Consider the following 21,969-nt stretch of genomic DNA (forward strand, 5'->3'; position numbering starts at 1 on the left):
GGTTAAACTAGGTGGTGGTTGCTTTTAAGTACAAAAAATAACAAGCTAGGTTTAAAAGCAACACAAAGCAAACATCTACAGGAGAAATATTTTCTTCTAGCTGGAAAAGCCTGTTGAAAGAAAAATGTGTGTGTGTGTGTGTGTGTGCAATTAATTTTTTCAAACATTTTCACAATAACCTTCAAATCAAACAATTACATTATTTCACGAGTTGACTTCCCACTCTCACCTCCACTGTGCTTTTGTTCAAACCTTTTCTTCTGCATTTTATCTTTATCTACAACCAAAAATCCTCTATTACGATTATCTTGTCGTTTTTCTTCCACTTGCTTTTATCTCGAATCCCACTCGCAATTTCATTTGACTCTAATGCTTTTTTAAGTAGTCCACGAAAGACCTCCATTCCAAAGAAACATGTTTTCAATTGCTTCTGGAAAGCATAAATAGTGGGTGCCTATCACAGTGATAGCCACCAACTTGGATGGTTTTTTGGGTTTTTTTTAAAAAATGGAGATTAGATAAATTAACACAGGATAAGGCTATCAGTGGCTGTTTAACCATAGGGCAATGGTTACCTCCACTGTCAGAGGCAAGGCATTATGCCTCTGAATACCTGTTGCCGACCATCAAAAGTGGGAAGAGTACTACTGGACTCAAGTCCTTCTTTTAAGTTTCCCATGGCAGTGGCGTAGCGTGGGGGGTGCAGGGGGGGCCGGCCGCACCGGGCGCAACATCTGGGGTTAGGGCAAATCCACGGGTTAGGGGGCGCAAATCCACGGGTTAGGGGGCGCAAATTACTTGCCTTGCCCCGGGTGCTGACAACCCACGCTACGCCACTGTCCCATGGGTATCCAATTGGTCAATATAAGAACAGGATTCTGGGATATATGGACCCAATTTGGTCTGATTCAGCAGTCTCATTATTTTCTTATGACTGATGAACTCGCTCATATTTAGTATGAATCGGCAGATATTTATGGCACTTGTCAAGCCACAGACCTCAAATAGTATTTCAGAGGGCAAAAGATGATTTGCAAGTCTGTTTAATTCTATCAATTCCAAGTAGCTGCCAGAGCGGCAGCGACACAGGTAACTGCAGGAGGGAAGCTGAAAGGGTTGGCAGCGATAGCGGAACGGCGACAAAAATTATGGCAAGCCCTGCAGTCTTCAGGGGGAAAAGCTCTGAGCCCCCTGGATGACACATGCAAATCTTGGTAACATGCTACGTAATTCTGCATCTCCGTGTCTCTCTGAATTCAGTCCTAAGTGTCTCGAGAAGCACAGCGCATACCTACAATTCTGACTGTAACCCCTGAGGGAAGTCTTATCAGCCCCATTTCAAGCACTACATTCCAAAGCGAGAATGCAAAGTTATAAAGCTGTAGCAAGCAGTCGTTCTTTCAACTAGGCCTGTCTGAAGCATCAATCCTTCTGTAAACACACTTTCTCGGAAGTAAGAACCACTGAATTTTGTGAGACTTACTTTCAAGTAAACGTGAGCAGGGCTGGGCTGCTTGTTTGCTGTGGCTTCCATGGGTGTTTTATCCTGAGCCTAAGTTTGCTACCCTGATTCCAAGGATGCAATGACTTGGGAGAGTAGTGGAGGCTACTAAGGAAAGATACTTTGACTGTGGCCTTAAACCTGGGGTAGCCTGCGTAATGCCTCCAGATGTTGCTAGACTGCAACACCCACCATCCCTGGCCATTAGAAAATAAAATAATAATAATAATAATAATAATAATAATAATAATAATAATAATATTTTATTACTTATACCCCACCCATCTGGCTGGGTTTCCCTAGCCTCTCTGGGCAGCTCCCAACAGAATACTGTATTAAAAACACGATAAAACATTAAACATTAAAAACTTCCCTAAATTAGACCATGCTGGCTGGCTGATGGGAGCCTGTCAGTTTCCAGACTGCATTATGTTGGCTACCTTTGCGCCAAACACATTGCCAAGAGTTGTTGAAAACTACACTCACTGTCAAGCCGGTTTCAATCCAAAACTTACTTCTTTTCTGAAACCACGGAAGCTTTCGTTACTATTGAACTCCTATCAATGATACAAATCGTGAATTTTAATCTGGGAAAGACATTGCTGAGTGAAGAACGTCACGCCCCCCCCAAAAAAATAAATCACTGGAACAAAGAACAACTACACTGGACGTTGCTGCTTTAAAATATTCAGTAGCATCTGGAACATTGAGGAGTAGGAATTTACAACATTGCCATTCTCAGGATTCAAATGAGATCCTTCAGTCTGCAAAAACAAGTTGGAGCAAAAGAAAAACATACTTTCACCCCACAAGGAATAAATTTTGCTCTTTTTTGCATCTGCCTTTCACACACCTTGTGTCCCCCCCTCCCCCGACAACATGATCTGCACACAGTGTTTGAGGAACTTTAATCTCACTCTCAGGAAGCCCTTCTGCCAATTTAACCCTTTTGTTTGTTTGTTACACAAGAAAATCTTGAATAAAAGATAATTTTACAAACAGCCCTCCTGCCTCAATGTGTTGAACATGAATCTGTGCTGAACCACGTGGGGTCTCAAAGGATGGAACTCTCTCTCTCATGCACGTATAACCCCAAAAACCTACACAGAAAAGGCTAGGCTGAAATCCTTGTCTTTGACATGCAAGTTTTCTATGTAAAGGAAATGCTTTTTATAAGGAGAGGCATTCTGTCACACAGGCCCCCACCTGACTGAAATGGTACAACCCAGATGGAGGTTTATTGCGTCAGTGAGAACTAGACCCAAGAATACTGGAAGAAAGTTGCTTGGTGCTGTGGCTAACATCGTGAAATTTACAATTTTACCTTAGTCATGAACTTACTAAGTGGCCTGACGACACACACTTCTCTTATCTTCAACGCTTCCTGAACAGAGCAAGCTTGGGCCAGATTAAGCATAACCATTGGGAAGGCAATATCTTTCTGAACGCCAGTTGCTGAGAATCTGAAGCAGAGAGTGATGCTGTAGTAGTCAGGTTCTGATTGTGAGCTTCCTACAGGTATCTGGTTCTCCACTGTGAGGACAGGATGCAGGCTAGATGGATGGACCACTGGCCTGATCCAACAGGGCTCTTCTTCTGCACTGTAGGAGGTTATTTGGAAAATCCAGGAGGGCCATGATATAGCTCCTAGAGCGCTGGCTGAGACCAGTTTTGAAAGAACATACCAGAATGGTTCTTAAATACTGTCACTGGTTAGCTGCCTGTTTGCTGGTTTAGGACCCAGGTTACCCAAGGACTGTCATCTATGCCTAAATGAACCTGCCCAAGTATTGAGATTATCTTCGGAGGCCTCTGTCCGTCTGAGATGACATGAGTTGAGACTGAAGAAAGGGCCTTTTCGGTGGTGGCACTACAGTCATGAACTCTCCCCACAGAGAGACATGCCTGGTAATGAATCCTTGGCAAGAAAGGGCCTTTTTATTTGCCAGGGTTTTTCAATGATCCACAGCTTTTAAGTGTTAATGGCTGCTGATCCCTACTGTGTCCTCAAAACAAGCCTGAGAGGTAGTTTGTGTTGGTCACAGGGAATTTCAGCTGAGGGTCTTCCAGTGAGTTTCACGGCTTAGTAGCAGTCTGGACCCAGAACTGCCTCACTCCCAGGTTCTGTGCCACACTGGCTCCATATACTGTAACTGCAAAGAACTATTCTATTCTATACTTGTAAGACGCCTAATTGAAATGACGGGTACGATGTCGAATTTTTACAAAAAGCAAACAAACAGGAGAGGGTAAATAACACCAACTTATTGAAGGCAGCTGTTGCAAGGATTACTCAGTTAATATGTTTTGAGATGCTTTGAAGGCTCTGAAAAGACTGTGTAAACACTAAGTAGCATTATTGCTTAATCCCGTCTTCTCCTTTTGACATCAAAGAGCACGGATAACTCAAAGAGGCTAACAAGACGCCTACACGCGCAGCATGAATTCTAAGTTTTCTTCTCAACACCTATGGCTCAAGGAGGCTTCTGTGTGAGTCAACAATCCTTCACTTCCAGGACTTTAAGAATCCATTTGTCCATTAAAAAGATATATTTTACCTGAGCGCTTTGCTTCTCAGCCAGCAGGACCAAAGCTAGCACCAAGATTCTAAATTCCCCAACAAACATAGCCCGTCTTTTTAAGGGATTGTATGGCTTTTGTTTGGTTTAGGACCAGCCTCACTCCAATAATGAGAGAGAAAAGGGGGGCGGGAGGAGGAGAGAGAAGAGAGAGACAGGCAGGCAGGCAAGCAGATACTGGCTTCAGTTAGAAAACAGGAAATGGTATATAACAGCTTCAGCAATGGAAAAGGCCTTTTCAAAACACCAATCAAAAAATGTTTTGTTTGTTTTTTAAAGAAACCCACGACCCATCATTGAAAGCAGATAAAATGGAATCTTCTTCCAAATCCAGTAGACATGGCATGAAAGTTCAGGCCGCACTAGAATGAAAAAACTGTTTTTGGAGGATTTGTTCCACCAGACAGCCAAACCTGGACTTTCAAGACATCAGCCTCCAAATCAGGAACAACCAACTAATGCTTTCTGTGTTTAACACACACACACACACAAGCCTCAGCATCCAAGGGCCGTAGCTCAGTGGTAGAACATTTGCTCTGCATGCAGAAGGTCCCAGATTCAATCCCTAGCATCTCGCCTCCAGGTATGGCTGAGGGTATCCCCTGTCTGAAACCCTGGAGAGCCTTTGAGGTAGATTGAGGTATTGAAGTAGATGACCCAATGGCCTGTTTCAGTAGAAGGCCACTTCTTCGTTTATCTGGCGAGACACAGACTCTTACCTCCAAGTGCCACCGTCCAATCAGCCTCACCGTGATCTGGGGTACGTCGGATAGTCTGTTCCATTTTAGGGACATGTTTCCCAGAGATATTAGTGCGAGAAGAGCAACGCCGGACACCTATCCATCCATAAGGTTAGTGCGGGGTGTGTGGGGAGAAAACCCTCCTTGCTTGCTGCTAAGGCTGCTGTCATGTAAGGGAGTTTGGGGGAAAGGAAGTCAGAAACAAGTTGAGCAAGAGAAGGAGGGAGGGGAGAAGGAAGGGCTGTTTCTTGCGAGTTTCCTCGAAGAGGATCTTAACCCTTCCGATGCTAGAGAGGTGACAGCTGTTATCTCTCAGAGATTTTAAAGAAATTTAGAAAAAGTAGTGGATGAGTGCAGGGGAAGCGCGCTCTCTCTGACAGACACACACACACACACACACACACAGAGAGAGAGAGAGAGAGAGAGAGAGAGAGAGAGAGAGAGAGAACAACAAGAGTTTATCTCACACCCTTGCTAATAATCATTTCCGATTGCTGGTGGCAAACCAGCAGACTGTAATGATTTGCACTGCTCACTACGGCTTCCCTGCAAGTTTCAGGTACAGAGTCGGTTCCAAAAGAAACAGCTGCATCTTTAAGAAAGATGGTAACGGCAACCTGCAATATTAAAAGCAGGCACTGAAAAGAGACTTCCTGTTTCACTTCCTCTTTTGAGATTTTTTTTTTCTTGAAACAGAAAGAAAAGAGGGGAAAGGACACCCGTACACATTTAAAAGCAGAAGAAAAAGCCCATGCCTCCAGCAATTCAAGACAAAGGAAGCTCTGCCTATGTGTGATGGTTAAAACTGTCAGAACACAACCAGGAGTTCTTTAACTGATGGTGGACTTCATGTTGGAGGGAGCTCATGATGACCACCTCAAGTGGCGGGCGTTCATCAAGCTCCCTGCTCCTGACATCATGGGAGTGCGCATGAGAAGTTAGCACAGGGATAGCATATGCGGCTGACACAGACGGCCATGTTGAGACACACACTGTCATGGACTAGCTGGGTGCAGAGAAGTGGTGGGAGGCATTGGCTGGGGAACCTCCAAGGGCATCGCCAGGGGAAGAAGGCTCAGAGCCAAGGGTGGTGGAGCGACAATGAGTAGTCAGAGGGAGAAGAAAGAGCAGACTGGGAGGAGAAGGTGTCGGAAGCTGAAGAGGCAACTGTGTTTGGTGAGAAGGAAGAGGCTGTGGCAGAGGGTATGGGGTCAGGAGACAGGCTACGGAAGAAACCAGGGAGTCTCCCCCTCTTGCTGCAACCAGCTCCCCTACCCCTGGTCTCCTAGAACATGCAAAGAGGGCAGAACAGAGAGGGGTTGTGCACAGGCACTGTTTGCAACTGCTTGGGAAAGACCCTGGAGAGGAGGAGCTTTAGGACGTGGTGAGAAGGCAGGGACCTTCAGTCCTTGCAACTGCCTTATTGGAGCAAGACCTACTGGGATGAGCTGCTGGGATCACTAGACCTGTGCTGTTTTGGTTTCTTGAACAAAGAGTTAACTTCAGTGGCCTCAGTGTTTGGCTTTGATTGCTGACCTACGCTTGACTCCAGTTACACACTGTGGCTCTTCAGATCTTGTGGGACTCCAGCTCCCATCAGGCCTAACCTACATAGCCAACAAGAAGACAATATGGAGCCCACTAACAACTGGAGTACCACAGGTTCCATGCCCCTAAGTTACTGGAATTTTGGGGGTGGAATGAGCGAAATCTCAACATAGCTACTGATTTCAGAAGCAGCCCAGCTTTGGTTTCTTACAACATGTAGCTCTGCTTCAAGATGAGGACCATTCTTCTGAGTGTGGCATAGGAGTGTTGGGACCAGGACCAAAAGATCAAGAATTCAAATCCTTCACTCAGACATGAAGGTCACTAGATGGCTTTGGGCCAGTCATTGTGTCTTGGTCTAAACTCCATGACAGGGTTGTTGTGAGGATAAAATGAGGAGGGGGAAACTGTTGAGCTTTTTGGAGGAAAGGTCAGATATAAATGTAATAAATCTATAAATAATTTGTTTAAGCCAAGGGTGAGGATTCTCCAGGTGCTGTTTGACTCAAACTCCCATCAACACCAGCTAGCATAAAGGTAAAGGGACCCCTGACCATTAGGTCCGGTTGTGGCCGACTCTGGGGTTGCGGCGCTCATCTCGCTTTATTGGCCAAGGGAGCCGGCGTACAGCTTCCGGGTCATGTGGCCAGCATGACTAAGCCGCTTCTGGCAATCCAGAGCAGCTCATGGAATCGCCGTTTACCTTCCCACCTGAGTGGTACCTATTTATCTACTTGCACTTTGACATGCTTTCGAACTGCTAGGTTGGCAGGAGCAGGGACCGAGCAACGGGAGCTCACCCCGTCACGGCGATTCGAACCGCCGACCTTCTGATTGGCAAGTCCTAGGCTCTGTGGTTTAACCCACAGTGCCACCCGCGTCCCCCACCTAGCATAGCCAATGGTAAAGGATGATGGGAGTCGTAGTCCAGCAACATCGGGGGAGGAAAGGTGTTCCACCCCCAGTTTTAAGCAATGAAAATTTTAGTTTAAATTGCTCTTTTTTATCCACAGGAGGATGAAAAATAATAACAATCGCTTGCTTTGTGTATAGTACAGTAACAATTTCTGACTATAATCCGGAGAAAGCCTGGCTGTGAAATCGATTGAACTGATAAAGCAACTGGGAGCTAAGCTGTTATATGTACGTGCAATATCACTTGCTGTACCCTGAATGTTTTATTTTTAAGAATGTCTAACAGGCTTCATGGAACAGTGTGCAAAGCGAATTAAGTGGTTTATTGAATGTTCTCTCATAAAGGCATAACCTGCATAAGGCAATGGAAACTGAGACCTCCACACCAAATAGCTAAAGCAGGAGCAGTAAACTGCACAGGGCCCAAAGGGCCACATCACATTGTGGTCAACCCTCCACCACGCACTTGTCAATCACCTGAGTTCAGGTGGATTCAACTCCAGCCAAAATATGTGCAGCTTGCATTCAACATCAAAGGTAAACAGCGCTGAATGCAAAGTGTGCTCGCAAAGGGGAAACTGGGAGCAGACCCTAAGGTCGTTTCTTTACAGCCACAGCTGGCCTGTCCCACATCTGACATCACATGTGATGTCAGTTGAGTGACAGAAGGGCATGGTCCGTGAAAAGCAGCCTCACACACACACACACACACACACACACACACTTTGAAATAAGGAGTGTGGTTTTCCCCTCTCACCATCTTCAGACAAACTCTCACGAAGTCTGTACACACAAGAGACACACACACCCGCAAAAGGAAGCCAGTGTCCCTTGCACAACTTTGTCTAACAGTGTTGTAATCTTTAGGAAAGATAATCACCGGCACATTAAGGCAGCTTTTTACAATCATGTTGTATATAGCAACCAAAGTGCTATTGATACACAGCAACTCCACTTCATATCAAATAGTTGTTCTGGATTCTTTCCTTATTAACTTTTGAATTCCTTTTCAGATTACTGAATTGTATGAAAAATTGTGGGACAATGCAGTGATATTTAAGATACCAAATCCCCCCCCCCAAAAAAAAAGAAAGTCGTAAGGAAGAAATTCTGGGTGTAGTCAACTGAGTTTTACTCAGAATAGACCCACTGAAAATAATGAACATGATTAAGGGCTTATCCATACTTACCTTTAGCTCCGCTGTTTCCAGGCAGAGCTTAAAAGCTCTCTGTGTGTTTTCCCTGTAGCTTTCCCCGCAAAAACCTGATCTTTAGTGCTCAACTGGAGCAAACCTCAATTTGGGCTTTCCGTGGATTGCTGTTTGCTCCAATTCAGCTTTAAAGAATGGTTTCTATCTAATCTAATCTATCTATCACAGGGGAAATTCTGGAGCAAAAGAAAGAACACTCAGATATGGAGCTTTAAAGCACAGACCATGCCTAAAAAGAGCAGAGGAAAGTGTGGATAAGCCCTAAGTCAGGTCCATTAATTACAAAGGGTTTACTGTAGTAAAACTTAATTGACTACCACCCCCTTTTTATATCGAAACGAGTCTTTGTTGTTTTTGCAATTTGAGGATGGACAGCTCTAATACTGAAAGAATTGCTATAGCTAAGGCTTTGTTTTCCTTTTTTTGAAGGTTTAATTTAAGAAGAAAAACAACCCCGACAAACTTCTGCTTTTAAAGCTCCTGACTTTTACATCATCCTTCCAAGGCATCATCCGTATTCATCATACAGTCGTCTGCTTCCAGTGTCCTAGCTGTGGACTATCGCTAATGCGATCACGTAGCTCTGCCAAAGGAGAAGTTATTGGCACACCGCATGGGAAAGACTAAGTTAAGCTCAGCTTTCCAAACCTCTCCTGGCAAACGTCCTTCCCACCAGTATTTCTTAGAAGAGCAGAAGGGTTGCAGGAGACAGGTGATCTCGCTTGACTCTCAGAGCATGACTATGAGAAATACAGACTTTCTGAGTAGGTTTGAATGTAGGAATATAGGAGGACAATTCCACAGAAGCACAGCTGGTTACCCATTGATTACTAATGTGATTATGATTGTAGCTGAACACGGCTGTGCAGACAGTGTTAAGAACAAATGAAGATCCCTTAGCCAGCATCCTGTTCTCAAAGCAGCCACACAAATGTGTGCGGGAAACCCACAAAGCAGCAACTAAGTGCAACAGCAGCACCCCTTCCTGTGGTTTCCAGAAACTAGCATTCAGAAGCATATTCATTCTAAAGCACCAGATTACTGGTGCTATTGGGTGTACAGAATACACAGGATTACCCATACCTCCTTGATGACCCTGGGCATGCTGGGCACACTTCCAGGCAATAGATAAAAAACAGTGGAGACTGGTGCTCTGCCCCACTAACCTCAGCCTGCCCTCAGCCAGCCTCAACCCAGCTGCTTCCTTGCTTACAGCCAGTCCTGGAGGGCCGGCCCTACCTGCCAGTGTCCTCTTCCTTAGTCTCTGTCGCTCTTGCAAAACACCAGGAGTATGAAGACAGAACTAGAATGAGTTGGCTCTGCCTGTTATTGGCTGCAGCACCTTTGATCTCTCTGCCACCAACCCTACCAGTACCAATGGGCACCAGCCGCCATGAATAGTCAGCTTTTATCTGAATGGGGATGCCTTACTTGTGCACGGAGTTTCCAGCAGACTTCTCTGTGACAGACTAGTTGAATATGGGCAAAGTTCCCCCACAAATAGGGAAACATTCAAACCATGCAATCCCACCACCATCACCCGTACTATGACATGATACAATCCAGGAATCACTTTTCCATCTCTCCTGCTGTTTACTTGAAATTGATTTTTGATTATCTCTGCCTTCAGCTAATCGTATTTTGTTGATAATTTTCTCTATTAGGACCAATTCTCTATCAAGCCGGTTTGATGGCCCTTCCAAGCCTTTTAAAACTGGGCTATAACATGTCTAACTGCTAAGAATAAATAATATCTTCATTCTGACAAGTTTTCAACTGCTAATAGTAAATAACTAATAGTAAAATATCTTCATTCTGACCATGAAGTACATTCAATAAAGATAACTCAGGGGTCTGAATGACATGTTGAAAAGCAGTATTACGTATTTCTAGAAAAAAAAATCTCCCCAAAACCTGACACCTTGATGCAATACCACCACAAAACGTGGTATGACTTTACCCTGAGTCTCACATCTTCACGAACAGAGCAGGTGACAGGAAGGGTTGATACATGCAAGACAAAACAGGTTCAATATGCCCGTGTCACACTATTTTCAGAGAGAGTTCCTTTGTAGACTTCTAGCTCCTTCCTAAAACCAGACAGCCAGGATGAAGAGGCTGGAGCCACAGCCATCAGAAATGGCCACGTTTCCCCCTGCAGCTTTCCGTTAACAAAGAGTCATTTGCTAAACCTGCTGTTGAGAGTAAAGCCATTCTGGCTCTCTGTGCTGAGAGATCCTTCCTTACTCTGGAACTGAGCGCACCCACCCACCCGTTCAAGTGTTTTGTACCCTCCACCAGAGGGGGAAGCAATTATGTAGGAAAAGAACCTCAGATTATGAGAATCTCATATTTAACACAAGATCAACCTCCACGCTCTTCCTGCCATGCTCAGTGCGCCGAACCGCCAAGGCCGAGTGAGCCACAAACATCTGGAGCTACTTACTTTGCTCTTCTTACTGCTGACCATTTTATTCTTGAGGTAGCTGAACGTGCGGCTGACTTTCGTTCCACTTTTGCTGTCCAAGTCCTTTCTGGATGGGCTGGGAGGCAGGAAACTGCCGCTCTCCTCGCAGATGCTGGAAGCCAAGAGACACAACATTGTCAGGGAGCGCACAGAACCCCCTTCTTTTTCCCACTTCAGACAGCAGAAACTGATTTTGTTTTGTTTTGTTGTTCTATGTTACCAAGAATTCCAGCCCATTCGTGTCTTTAGATCGTGCATCTTTTTATGACAAAATCCAGCTTAAGTTAATGACAACTGCAGCTGCCAACTCTCCTTTACTGACCCTGCTCCTGTGCGGAAGGAGACCACAGATACGAGGGGCTGCTGGTTTGGAGAGTGAGCACATTCAGGAATCTGCCAAAGGAAAAACCACCCTTTGGGGTAGATCCTTTGGAGGATTCCAGGCACTGCCCAGAAACCCTGCTCTGCTGGCAGCAGCAAAGGGGCAGCAACAACAACCTGCTCCTCCTCCTCCTCCTCAGTACAGTGGTACCCTGGTTCTCAAACGCCTTGGTACTCAAACAACTTGGAACCCAAACGCTGCAAACCCAGTAAGCGTTCCGGTTTGCAAACTTTTTTCGGAAGCCAAATGTGCTCCGTTTTGAGTGCCACACTTCCATTTTGAGTGCCACACTGTTTTTGCTATTTATTTTGTGTTTTTGTTTTTGAGGCTTTTTGTTTTGTTTTTGTGACTGTGTGGAATCCTGTGTGGCTGCTGATTGATTGTGTGACTGCAATACATTGTTTATTGCTTTCATTTTATAGATCAATGGTCTCGTTAGACAGCAAAATTCATGTCAAACTGCTGTTTTAGGGGTTGTTTTTAAAAGTCTGAAACAGATTAATTCATTTTGCATTACTTTCTATGGGAAAGTGCACCTTGGTTTTGGAACTGACTTCTGGAACAGATTAAGTTTGAGAACCAAGGTACCACTGTATTAATTTTAATGATACTTATGACCTGGTCCAGTTCAAGGTGCTACTAGTCATACATAAAGCCCCAAACAACTTGGGACCAATTCACCTGCAAGATTGCCTTACCCAATATATGCACACACAACTGCTTCGATCAATGGAACTAGCACCATTTACAGGGGCCACTTAATACTTGTTCCACAACTGTAAGAAATTGAACTTTTAGTGAGGCAACACCTACATTTTGGAACTCTCCCCGCCTACTGCCATCAGGCAGATGCCTTAACTGTGCTTTTTCAGTGCCTGCTCAAAACCTTTTTGTTTAGACCAGGCATAGGCAAACTCGGCCCTCCAGATGTTTTGGGACTACAACTCCCACTGGTCCTGTTAGCTAGGGATGATGGGAGTTGTAGTCCCAAAACATCTGGAGGGTCTAGTTTGCCTATGCCTGGTTTAGACCAGCCTATCCAGATGTGTAGAATGCCAAAGTTTACTTCAATCTTTTTTCTTTTTTCTTACTATCAATTTTACTTTTTGATTGTTTTTAAAAAAATACTTGCTTTATACTGTCTCTTATTGATAATTTTAACAATTTAATCTTTTATAACATTATATAAATGTTGTAAGATAACTATACCAAGCATGCCATTAAGTATTTTATGTTGCATCTTTGCTGTTTTTCACTGCAAGCCACTCTGATTCCTGTTTTAAATTAAAGTGGTGCATAAATATTATGTCCTGGCAAATATTTTGACAGGCAGAAATTAAGCAGGTGAAGCTTTATCTATGGCTTCATCTCTGCTCAAGGAAAAGCTTCACATGTTGTTGTTGTTGTTGTTTTAAAAAATTGCTCTCAGATTTTCTACAGCCAAGCAGTATATAAATTGCATGAAATAAAGTAAATACATTTTAAAACGATAAAAAGGTAAGGTCCATGGGGGGGGGGGGGAATCTGGCAACTCTAATGAAAGCTGCGTTGCATCTTGCCAATGGGCCCAGCGCCTTCTTATCTCAAACAAGGCCTGTTGTGCCTTCAACAGGTGAGGCTTTTTTACCCCCAAGCTTCTCTGGTTGCCATTTTCCCTTAAAGGCCAAAGGAGTCCCGCCAAGAACAGGCAACCAACCAGCCTAAGTGCGAAGAATCATATGCATGCTCCAAATACCCACAGTGCCCTCTGCTGTCTGAAAGTGCAAGTACAGCTTCCTGGAAGATGAGGAGGAAATAGAAAGCAGTTTGTGCTGTTTCCGGTAGGCATTTAGGGTGTATGATTTTCTCGCCCCCTTAGATTTGAGTAACATGTTTCATTTAGCCAATCAGCACACACAAAAATCAAGAAACTGGGAAGGTGTCTTCCACTCTTCCCAATTTATCAGTAAAGGTAAAGGGACCCCTGACTATTAAGTCCAGTCGCGAACGACTCTGGGGTTGCAGCGCTCATCTCGCTTTACAGGCCGAGGGAGCCGGCGTTTGTCCGCTTCCGCAGACAGTTTTTCCGAGTCATGTGGCCAGCATGACTAAGCCGCTTCTGGCGAAGCCAGAGCAGCGCACGGAAATGCCGTTTACCTTCCCACCAGAGCGGTACCTATTTATCTACTTGCACTGGCATGCTTTCAAACTGCTAGGTTGGCAGGAGCTGGGACCGAACAACGGGAGCTCACCCCGTGGCGGGGCCTTGAACCCCTGACCTTCCGATTGGCAAGTCCAAGCGGCGCAGTGGTTTACACCACAGCGCCACCCACATTCCAATTAATCAGTAGGCTAATCTAATTATTTAAAATTATTTTAATACAAGAACTTATAAAGATTGCAGATAGCTAGGGCCAGTGTTATTTTTCTATTAAAAATGTTTAGGGGTACTCTCCTTTTCCTACTCATATTGAAATACTGCCCCTCCATGAAGCCAAACTTAGATTCAACAAAATGTTTAGGAGCATGCGTACCCCTGCATACCCTCAGAAAAAAAGGACCGGCTAGGGCCATTTCTGACGCACCCCCACCCCATCCCTAAAAAAGGAGTAACACCTCTTTTTAAAGCTGATATCTGCTTTTACAGGCATACATCATCTAAAATAAGTAAATGAAAGAAAAGAATGATTTATCCCCTTTAGAAGTATTGTCCATTCCTATCATATGCAAAGCCATGCAGTTTTAGTCACTTAACTAATGAACTGACTAAAACTCGCACAGTTAAATCAGCATGATTTCTCTTGATTGGGTGACAGCCCTGATTTTTCTATTTCAAGGAAATGGAGAGAGTTTTAAGAGTTTGCATAACAAAACAAAACCCTGCCTTCAATTTTAGGGGGGGAAACCAAAAGCTCACCTTTGAGTCAATGAACTGCCGGTACTGCTGAAAGATCTGTTACCTGAGGAAAGACAAGGAGAAAATGTTTTTAATTAACAATAATTGCACCTGGGATTAACCTTGACGGCTATGACACATTCTAACGCAAAATCCCGGTGGAAAATTGGTCCATTGGGTCCACTAAAGGTTTATTAACCATGGTTATAAAAGTACAGTGGTGCCTCGCAAGACGAAAAGAATCCGTTCTGTGATTCTCTTCGTCTAGCGGTTTTTTCGTCTTGCGAAGCAAGCCCATTGAAGGATTAGCAGATTAGCGCTATTAGTGGCTTTTAGTGGCTTATCTGCTGATCGGATCAGCTGATAAGCGGCTTAGCGGCTTAGAAAGGGGGGGGGACCAGCAGGAACTCGCAAGACATTGTCGTCTTGCGAAGCAAGCCCATAGGAAATTTGTTTTGCGAAGCACCTCCAAAACGGAAAACTCTTTCGTTTAGTGAGTTTTCCGTCTTGCGAGGCATTTGTCTTGCGGGGCACCACTGTAGTAACTCTGAATGGGTTTTTTCCCATTCTTTCTTTACAAAGTCCTGAATAATGAAGACAAGAGGGGCTTGCTTGTTCACTTGTTTCCAGATGTTAACACAACTGTCTCCAGAGATACCCTCCGGAGCATCCCAGAACTGGTTACTACTGGCATCTCAGGACCTATGATTTACAAAATAACCAACACAAAAGTTGCCCAGAATCCCAAGCAGATTCCTGCATAGCTGGAGAAAAGCGACTCAAACATGACTGTGCAAGCATCACAGGCTCTTATTGGATAGCAGATATGACATCATTGGTGATAACTGGGAAGTAGCCTGCAACCTAAAACTGACAGCTCTCAAGAAAAAGTACAGAGAAGCCCCTTGTTTAGTTTCACCTCCAGGCTGCAAACTGGGTGGATATCAGGCTGTGACCTTTGCAAGACTATCTTGCAAAAGCGGAGACGCAAGCAGAGCGTGCTTTGAGCTAATTGTCAAGATGACTTCATGGCAAGAAGCTCACTATTTGAAATTCCTGTAGTCTTTAGAGGCTCCACCCCCCACTAACAGTTTAAAGCTGCACAGAGCTCCAGACTGTGGTTGACCAAGTGCTAAAGGCAAGTGATTATAAACACTGCTTTGAGTTCTATCCGCCTCTCTCTGCAAATTAAGAAAGTGATCATCACCTGTTCTGATTATCTGGACTGCATCTATGGAGGCCCATGCCAGTTAAAGTCTCAACTTCTCAAAACATAAAGGTGTTGGAATAACTTTAACTAGGAGAACTGCCCAGGACCTCCATTTCCCATCCGTAACCTGGGCAAACCAGGGATCTCTATATCACGTGCACCAGAAGCATTATCAAGAAATTTCTCAAGTAAATAATTCAAATGAATTCCTCACCCCTGCTATATATCAAATGTACAATTCCCAAGCAAACACACACGGTTTAAAAACATACACATATCCGTGACTCTTACTGTGAAGCTTTTGACATGCAAGAGTGTGACGTGGCAAAACTACAATGGTGGCGTTGAACCATTGCCCAAAGCAAACCCCTTCCCCTTCCTCGCCAAGGAATGACCCACAGTGAAACAGCAAAACAGATTTTCAAAAAGCTTGAGCGCCGTGGCATCTACAGGAGACAGCACAAAAGCACTCTTGGGAGTACCAACGTTTGTAAGCAGTTGCGAAGGGAAGGCATCCCTTTTATGATGCAGCATGTGAAGTTCAGAAGCACAAAGAAAGGGATGAGGCAACTTTAGCAAGCAGCACTTGCATTAAAGAAAAGCCAGAAAAGCCAGGTAAAATGTAAGCGCTTCCCTGCCTAGCGCCACCCCAAAGCCAGCTTCATTCTATCCAGGCAGATTACTTACTATCCAACTCCTCATCCTCATCACTGGAAGAAGAGCCAATAGAAAAGACAGTTTTAGACTTAGGAATGAGTGGAGAGATGCTGAAGGAGAAGGAAATTCGTCTGGATGGCCGAGTCCGTCCCTGGGCTGAGAAGTGGGTTAACAGCAGACGTTAAAGCATGCATTTCAACAACAACAAACAATAGTAGATAAAGGAGAGGGGGAATGGCAACAGGAGCAGCCAAGAGCAAGCCAAAGAGGGAAAGCAAAACCAATGCAGAGCAGAAGGCTTTCTTTTTTAAGGAGAGAGAGAGAAAAAAATAACACAGGTTTCATTCAATCTGTAAACTATAGGCTTGAGGCTTTTTATTTACTGGCAACCTTTCCCACAGCAATTCTTCAAAGGCAGAGGTTCAAGAGCAATGCTATAAGATGCAAGCATCTCTCTTTAGTGACCCCTGGATGGTCAGCCCTCATTTGCGCAAGGATCTGATTGAGCATGGTGCAACACGGCTATTCAAATCCGCAGACACCTTCTTCTTCAGCTGTGAGCACAAATCCTCTCCAGCATAATAGCTTGGGGAAAATAGGGACCCACCCCATGACATTAAGACCCCTTCAAGCAACTTGGCCGAGGAAGGTATAGCAGGTTTAAGGCATGGCTTATAGCATACCATACCATGGTGAGCCAACACGGCTGATGTTTACAATCTACAGAGTCATCCCTCTGCGATCTACATCAGGACTTGGTGCTATACTCCTTAAATCAGTTATATCCCAAACCTCTAAGCACTTAAGGTACATTTTTGGATGAATTAAAATTGAAGGTGCAGCCACATTTCGCCCATTAAGTTTGCTTTTGGAGTGTGGATGAGAAAGAATCAGACAAGCACCCACCTGCCCACCCCCATTCCCGCATGAATCATTAGTCTGGATATACCTCCTGGTTGGAAGGAGGAATGCTCAGAGCAGTGACTCTTGCAGGGAAGCAGCAGGGAAGCTCCTCCAAGGGTAGGTAGTTTCAGAGACTTCTCTACATCAAGACTGATTGGATGATCCCAAACATATCTGGTGTAGAGCAGTGTTTCCCAAACTTTTTTGGGCAACGGCACACCTGTTTAATGAAAAAAATCTCGCGGCACACCACCGCGGCACAGCCCCGTGACGTCAGCGCGCAGCGTCACGCCGGGAGGGACGCACGAAAGTGAAAGTTTTTTCCCTCCCCCTTGCCGGGGAACCTCCAAGCTTTGGGGGTGGGAGGAGGCAGCAGAGCGAGGGACTGAGAGGCGGCGGCGGCTGTTGTGGTGGTGGCGGCGATAGCGGGCGGAGGAGGGGGCGGCGGCGGGGCTTGAGGAGCCGTCGCCGGGAGTTGCTGCTGCTGTTGTTGCTGCTGCTGCCCGGACATGCCGGCCTCCTCCTCCTCCGCTGTCTCGCGCTCCTCCCTTTTGCACGCGCTGCCCCGCCGCTCGGCACCACCACCGCGGAGCCGCCCCCGGCTCGACGCGGATCCTCGCCGCCGCCGCCTCTCACCGCCCAACTCGCCCGCCTCCCTCCCACGGCACACCAGCCAATGTCTCACGGCACAGAAGTGTGCCGCGGAACACCGGTTGGGAAACACTGGTGTAGAGAGAGGGCCAAAGTTACCCTTGGTCCAGTTCACAGGAAGGAGAGCAGAGCAGAGCAGTAATGTGAGCAGAGTCACAATGGGCAATCCCCTTTGCATGTTGGTGGGGACTTTGGGGTCACAAAAGAAACTATTAAGTTTGTTGATGGAAGGACCATAGCTAAGGAGTACAGTATGGCCTCTGTATGCAGAAGGGCCTTCAATAAATTAAAATGAGCATTGTTCTATGTGGAACAATGTTTTTAGATGGAAGAGGGTTGAATCACTGAGTCCTTCACCTGCAAGCTAAAGTATGACTTGCTAAGATGCAGAGGGAAAGGACTACAGTCCAGCTACAGAGCATTTGCTCTGCACACAGAAGTTCACAGACTCGATCTCAGTCAGCTCCAACCAAAAGGCTCAGGCTTAGGTTATGGGATAGATGTTCCTCTGTCTGAAATGTCAGAGTTGCTGCCAGTCAGTGTATACTGAGCTAGATGAATACACAGGCTGCCCTGGGAAGTTTCCAAGTTGTTGTCTCTCATAGCACATTAATGGGCCCACCCCACAGTGTTGGGAAATTACTGGTTTAAAACAAGACAAACAACTAAACAGAATTTAGAGGGTACAATACAAGGCAGCATCACCACAGGTAGCAGCAGAAAGCCACCACCCTGAGCAGAACTATCTCCTAAAAGGAACAGCTCTCTACTGCAGAAGGCTCCAAGTGCAACCTTACCTTGCAGAAACCTTTTTACAAGATCCATGTAATTCTTTAGGGCTCCTCCTGCCCATTAACCCCACAAAGCAATAAGGGTAAAGATAAGGGTAGTTAACTCTCAACTGCAATCAAAAAAAATATTTTGGAGAGTCCTGGCTCTACAATACTAAAGATATTCTGCATGGAAATACATCCAATTTCTTTCAGGGAAGCTTCCACATAATGAACAAAATCCAATCCAAATTGATCATACCCATAATCCCAATCAATTCATCTATGGAGATTTTAAAGACATGTTTGACTTTTCCACTGAAGTTAATGGGGGTTACTGTGCATGTAACCCTAAACCTTGGTTTAGCATTACATGCACAAGCCAGAATGAGCCTGAGCAAAGCCAAATGTCCATCTTCCCTCTCCCATACAGCCAGGAAGAAGGGCTTTGTTAAAGTTTAATTTATGGTTTCAAAGAATCCAGGGTTGATATGTTGGATCATGCTTTGAAATAAACTCTGGTCAGTTTCTTTAAAAAACAACCCAAATCCAACTCATATGAGCTGGTTTATTCAACTAATCAGAGTCTGTTTCAAACCACAATTGCTGGTTTGTATGTAACAAACCTGGATTCACTGAGACTAACTGCTAGGAAAGTCCTTCTCCCAGGATCACAGGAGAAGGGGATGGAAGGAAGAGCACTCAAACCCAAGACTTCACTCAGCAACTTGTTTGCATTCATTCGTGTAGGTTCAAACCATGGTTTGGCGTTACATGCAAATTCAGCCCAACAGCACCTGAAAGACGCTTCATTTTGGCTGGACTGCACCTGATGTGTAAAGCATAGCACACAGCTTTGAAGACTCTTGATGCTCTTTAGTAAAAGCCAGGCCCCATCTCAGCAGTTAAAAGCCTCTGCACAAGCTCAAGGTTTTGGAAGCGGTACATTTGTTTAAACTTTAAATGAATTAGCAAGCACAGGAAAAGGAACAAAGTCAAGCTATTGTCCGGTGGCTTAAATCCTCAGTACTGAGGTCCTACCCCTATAGAACCACCCGGGGGGGGGGGCGCTTTAACAACTTTTCTTCCCTTAGCTGACCCTTACAGTTGTTCACAAATGGCACTATTACTTCAAAAGGTAAATACACACCCTACTGTATTAAGCTATCAAAAGGGTTCAGTAGCCTTCTTCATAGTATTCTGGCTATTCTTGGAATTCCCCTGAGAAATGCCACCTTTTCTATCGGACCCCTCTTGTGGCTTTCTCAGATATTTCCCTGCAGGAGGAACCTCCAAATTCACTGCAAAATCTCAATCCAAGAAAAACGTCTTTGGGAATTGTAACTTACAGCAGGAAAGGCAAGCAAGACTCAAAACCGAAACAGGTTCGCTTCAATGAACTCCCCGCCATCACCAGCATGCCCTTGGTCCTTCCTTCACTGGGGGGGGGGGATTTCATTCTTTAAAAGCTTCTGGCTGCCTTTAACTACCTCTCACCCCCAGCATTTTCCCCACTGATTTTTTATATTTTTTATCCCCAGGTTAGGAGCAGCCTTTGGGACATTCTGGCAGAAGAGCTCTTCTAAAACCTCCACTTCTACAAAATGCTGACGATGAAGAACGGCCAAGCATCTGCTTGCCAGCAGCCTGGGGGGGGGGGGCGGGAGGGAAGTGCAACAGCTCAAGGCTCCTACGGGGCTGAGGTTTCCCTCTGGAATGCATCAAGCCAACAGATCCCACATTCTGAGAGAGAGACAAAGAGAGAGACTTAAGCCTGCTTCGCTTTCTCTCAGCTTGTACTGAGGGAATGCAGGAACCCTCAGGCGAAAACGCCTTGTTAGTGCTAATTGAGATCTGAATTCAACCAGACCTTTGGGCAGGCATTTGGCTGTCACTCAAGAGTGGTGGCACCACTCCTCCTCCTCCTCCATCCCCACCCCAAAAATTGCTGGGACTACAGAGCATCCACTGCGCTGCATGTTTCTTTGCTGCAGTTCACTGGCTCTCTGCAGGGGAAGATCCGCCGTGCAGTGATGGCATTTTTGGGGAGTGGGTAGGATGAGGGGAGAACAGTACAGCGGCAGAGCATGTTTTCTGCAGGCAAAAGGCCGCTGCTTCAATCCCTGGCATCTCCAGCTGTGTCTGGGAATGGTCCCTGCATGAAATCCTAGACAATCACTGCCAGTCACTGCAAGCCAGAGATAGGAAAAGGGCAGGTCAGGATCTCCTGGTAGAGACTTGGGTGATCTGCAACAGAACACCAAGGATTTTCAAATCCCAATTGTTCAGGTGTGGGGAACCTTTGGTCCTCCTGCTGAGCTACAACTCCCACCAGCCCTAGCAAACATGGCCAATGTCCAGACGCAATGGGAGTTGTAGCTCAGTAACATCTGGAAGGGCAAAGGTTTCCCATGGCTGAATAATAGCAATAGCTCACCACCCTCCACTAATTAGGCGGCTGAAACAAAATCGGTTTGGAGGCAACCCAAGAATGCATTTTTGCATTAAAGAGCTATGCGCTCAGTTGAAAAAAAAAACAAATTCCTGGGCTATGTTGCACTCAGAAGTGCCCTCTTCCTTAATTCTATACCTGCTCCCTTTTCTAAGCCACTATTTGGACTTGGATCCAGGCTGATGGTTCGACGAAAAAGCAAAGCAGATCGCTCAAGCTTGCAGTCTGCCCATTCCTGCTGCAGACAAAATACTAAGCTAGATGAGCTAATGGTCTGACTCAATGAGAGGCAGCTTTCTAGATTCCTACTGGATTTCCTTGAGGCAGAGGAACAGGGTGGCAGTTTCAACAGCAGTTACACTTGTGTACAACCATCTACTTCCCGTCAGAGATGTGATGCTTGGTTGCTCTCAAGAGTCCACTGTGCATCCTCCAGATGGTCAACTGCAATGCTGACCCCCACATTTTTATGAGAGTTCTTTCCCCATACCTGCCAAGTCCCAGTTGGTAACATATGCAAAAGGAGATTCTGCAGGGAAGGAGGGAGGAATGTGCACAACGAGCCACAGTTTGCCTCAGACTGATGCAATGCCACTCCTTCCAAGTTGGATGGAAAGTTTTCCTCTAATGGAACAGGCAGGGGGAATCATTCATTTGTCAGGCAAGCCTGTTTTCTGGGAAGAAATCTCCCCCCTCTTTTTATTTTTTGCTTTTAGTGTTTGGTTAGCAACTGAGGAAGAAAAAGATACCAAATGGTTATTTCCTGTTTCTTTTTCTTTATTTTTTAAATGACAGGCTTCGGGAGGGGAAGGAAAATTGGTGCAATAAGGCAAAGCAGATGAAGCGGTTATTTTAATAGATGGACAGCTTAGTGCTTTGGTTACTATTGCTAAGGGACAACAACCTCTAGTCAACATCTTTATTAGTCACAAGTCCTGAGAATGGTTTTTCTAAAAAGGCTTTCCTCCTTGTGAAGCATCCTTAAGAAGCTCCCTAATCAAAAGGGTCTCTCTCCTGTAAGAGCACCCTCTTTGCTAAAATGCTTCAGGAGGGTGACACTTCTGCTTAAAAATAAAGGGTCAAACAAAGGCTGTTGCTGGCTGATATT

The 21,969-nt window shown here is 45.2% G+C and overlaps 1 protein-coding gene across 6 annotated transcripts in view; it reads right to left on the reverse strand.

Annotated features, from left to right (window-relative positions):
- The window catches only part of AKAP13 (A-kinase anchoring protein 13), a 247,759-nt gene that overhangs the window by 30,817 nt on the left and 194,973 nt on the right, over positions 1 to 21,969 (reverse strand). For 5 of the 6 annotated variants that reach the window (XM_082198203.1, XM_082198205.1, XM_082198204.1 and 2 more), the window contains 3 exons: positions 16,116 to 16,241; positions 14,240 to 14,282; positions 10,941 to 11,073 (listed from right to left, as the gene is read on the reverse strand). In XM_082198203.1, coding sequence (XP_082054329.1) covers positions 10,941 to 11,073; positions 14,240 to 14,282; positions 16,116 to 16,241 — 302 coding nt within the window. The remainder of the gene's footprint in view (positions 1 to 10,940; positions 11,074 to 14,239; positions 14,283 to 16,115; positions 16,242 to 21,969) is intronic. The other variant, XM_082198206.1, reaches the window with a different exon arrangement.

The sequence above is a fragment of the Podarcis vaucheri genome, assembly GCF_965113315.1.
Source record: "Podarcis vaucheri genome assembly, chromosome: 14".
NCBI lineage: Eukaryota > Metazoa > Chordata > Lepidosauria > Squamata > Lacertidae > Podarcis > Podarcis vaucheri.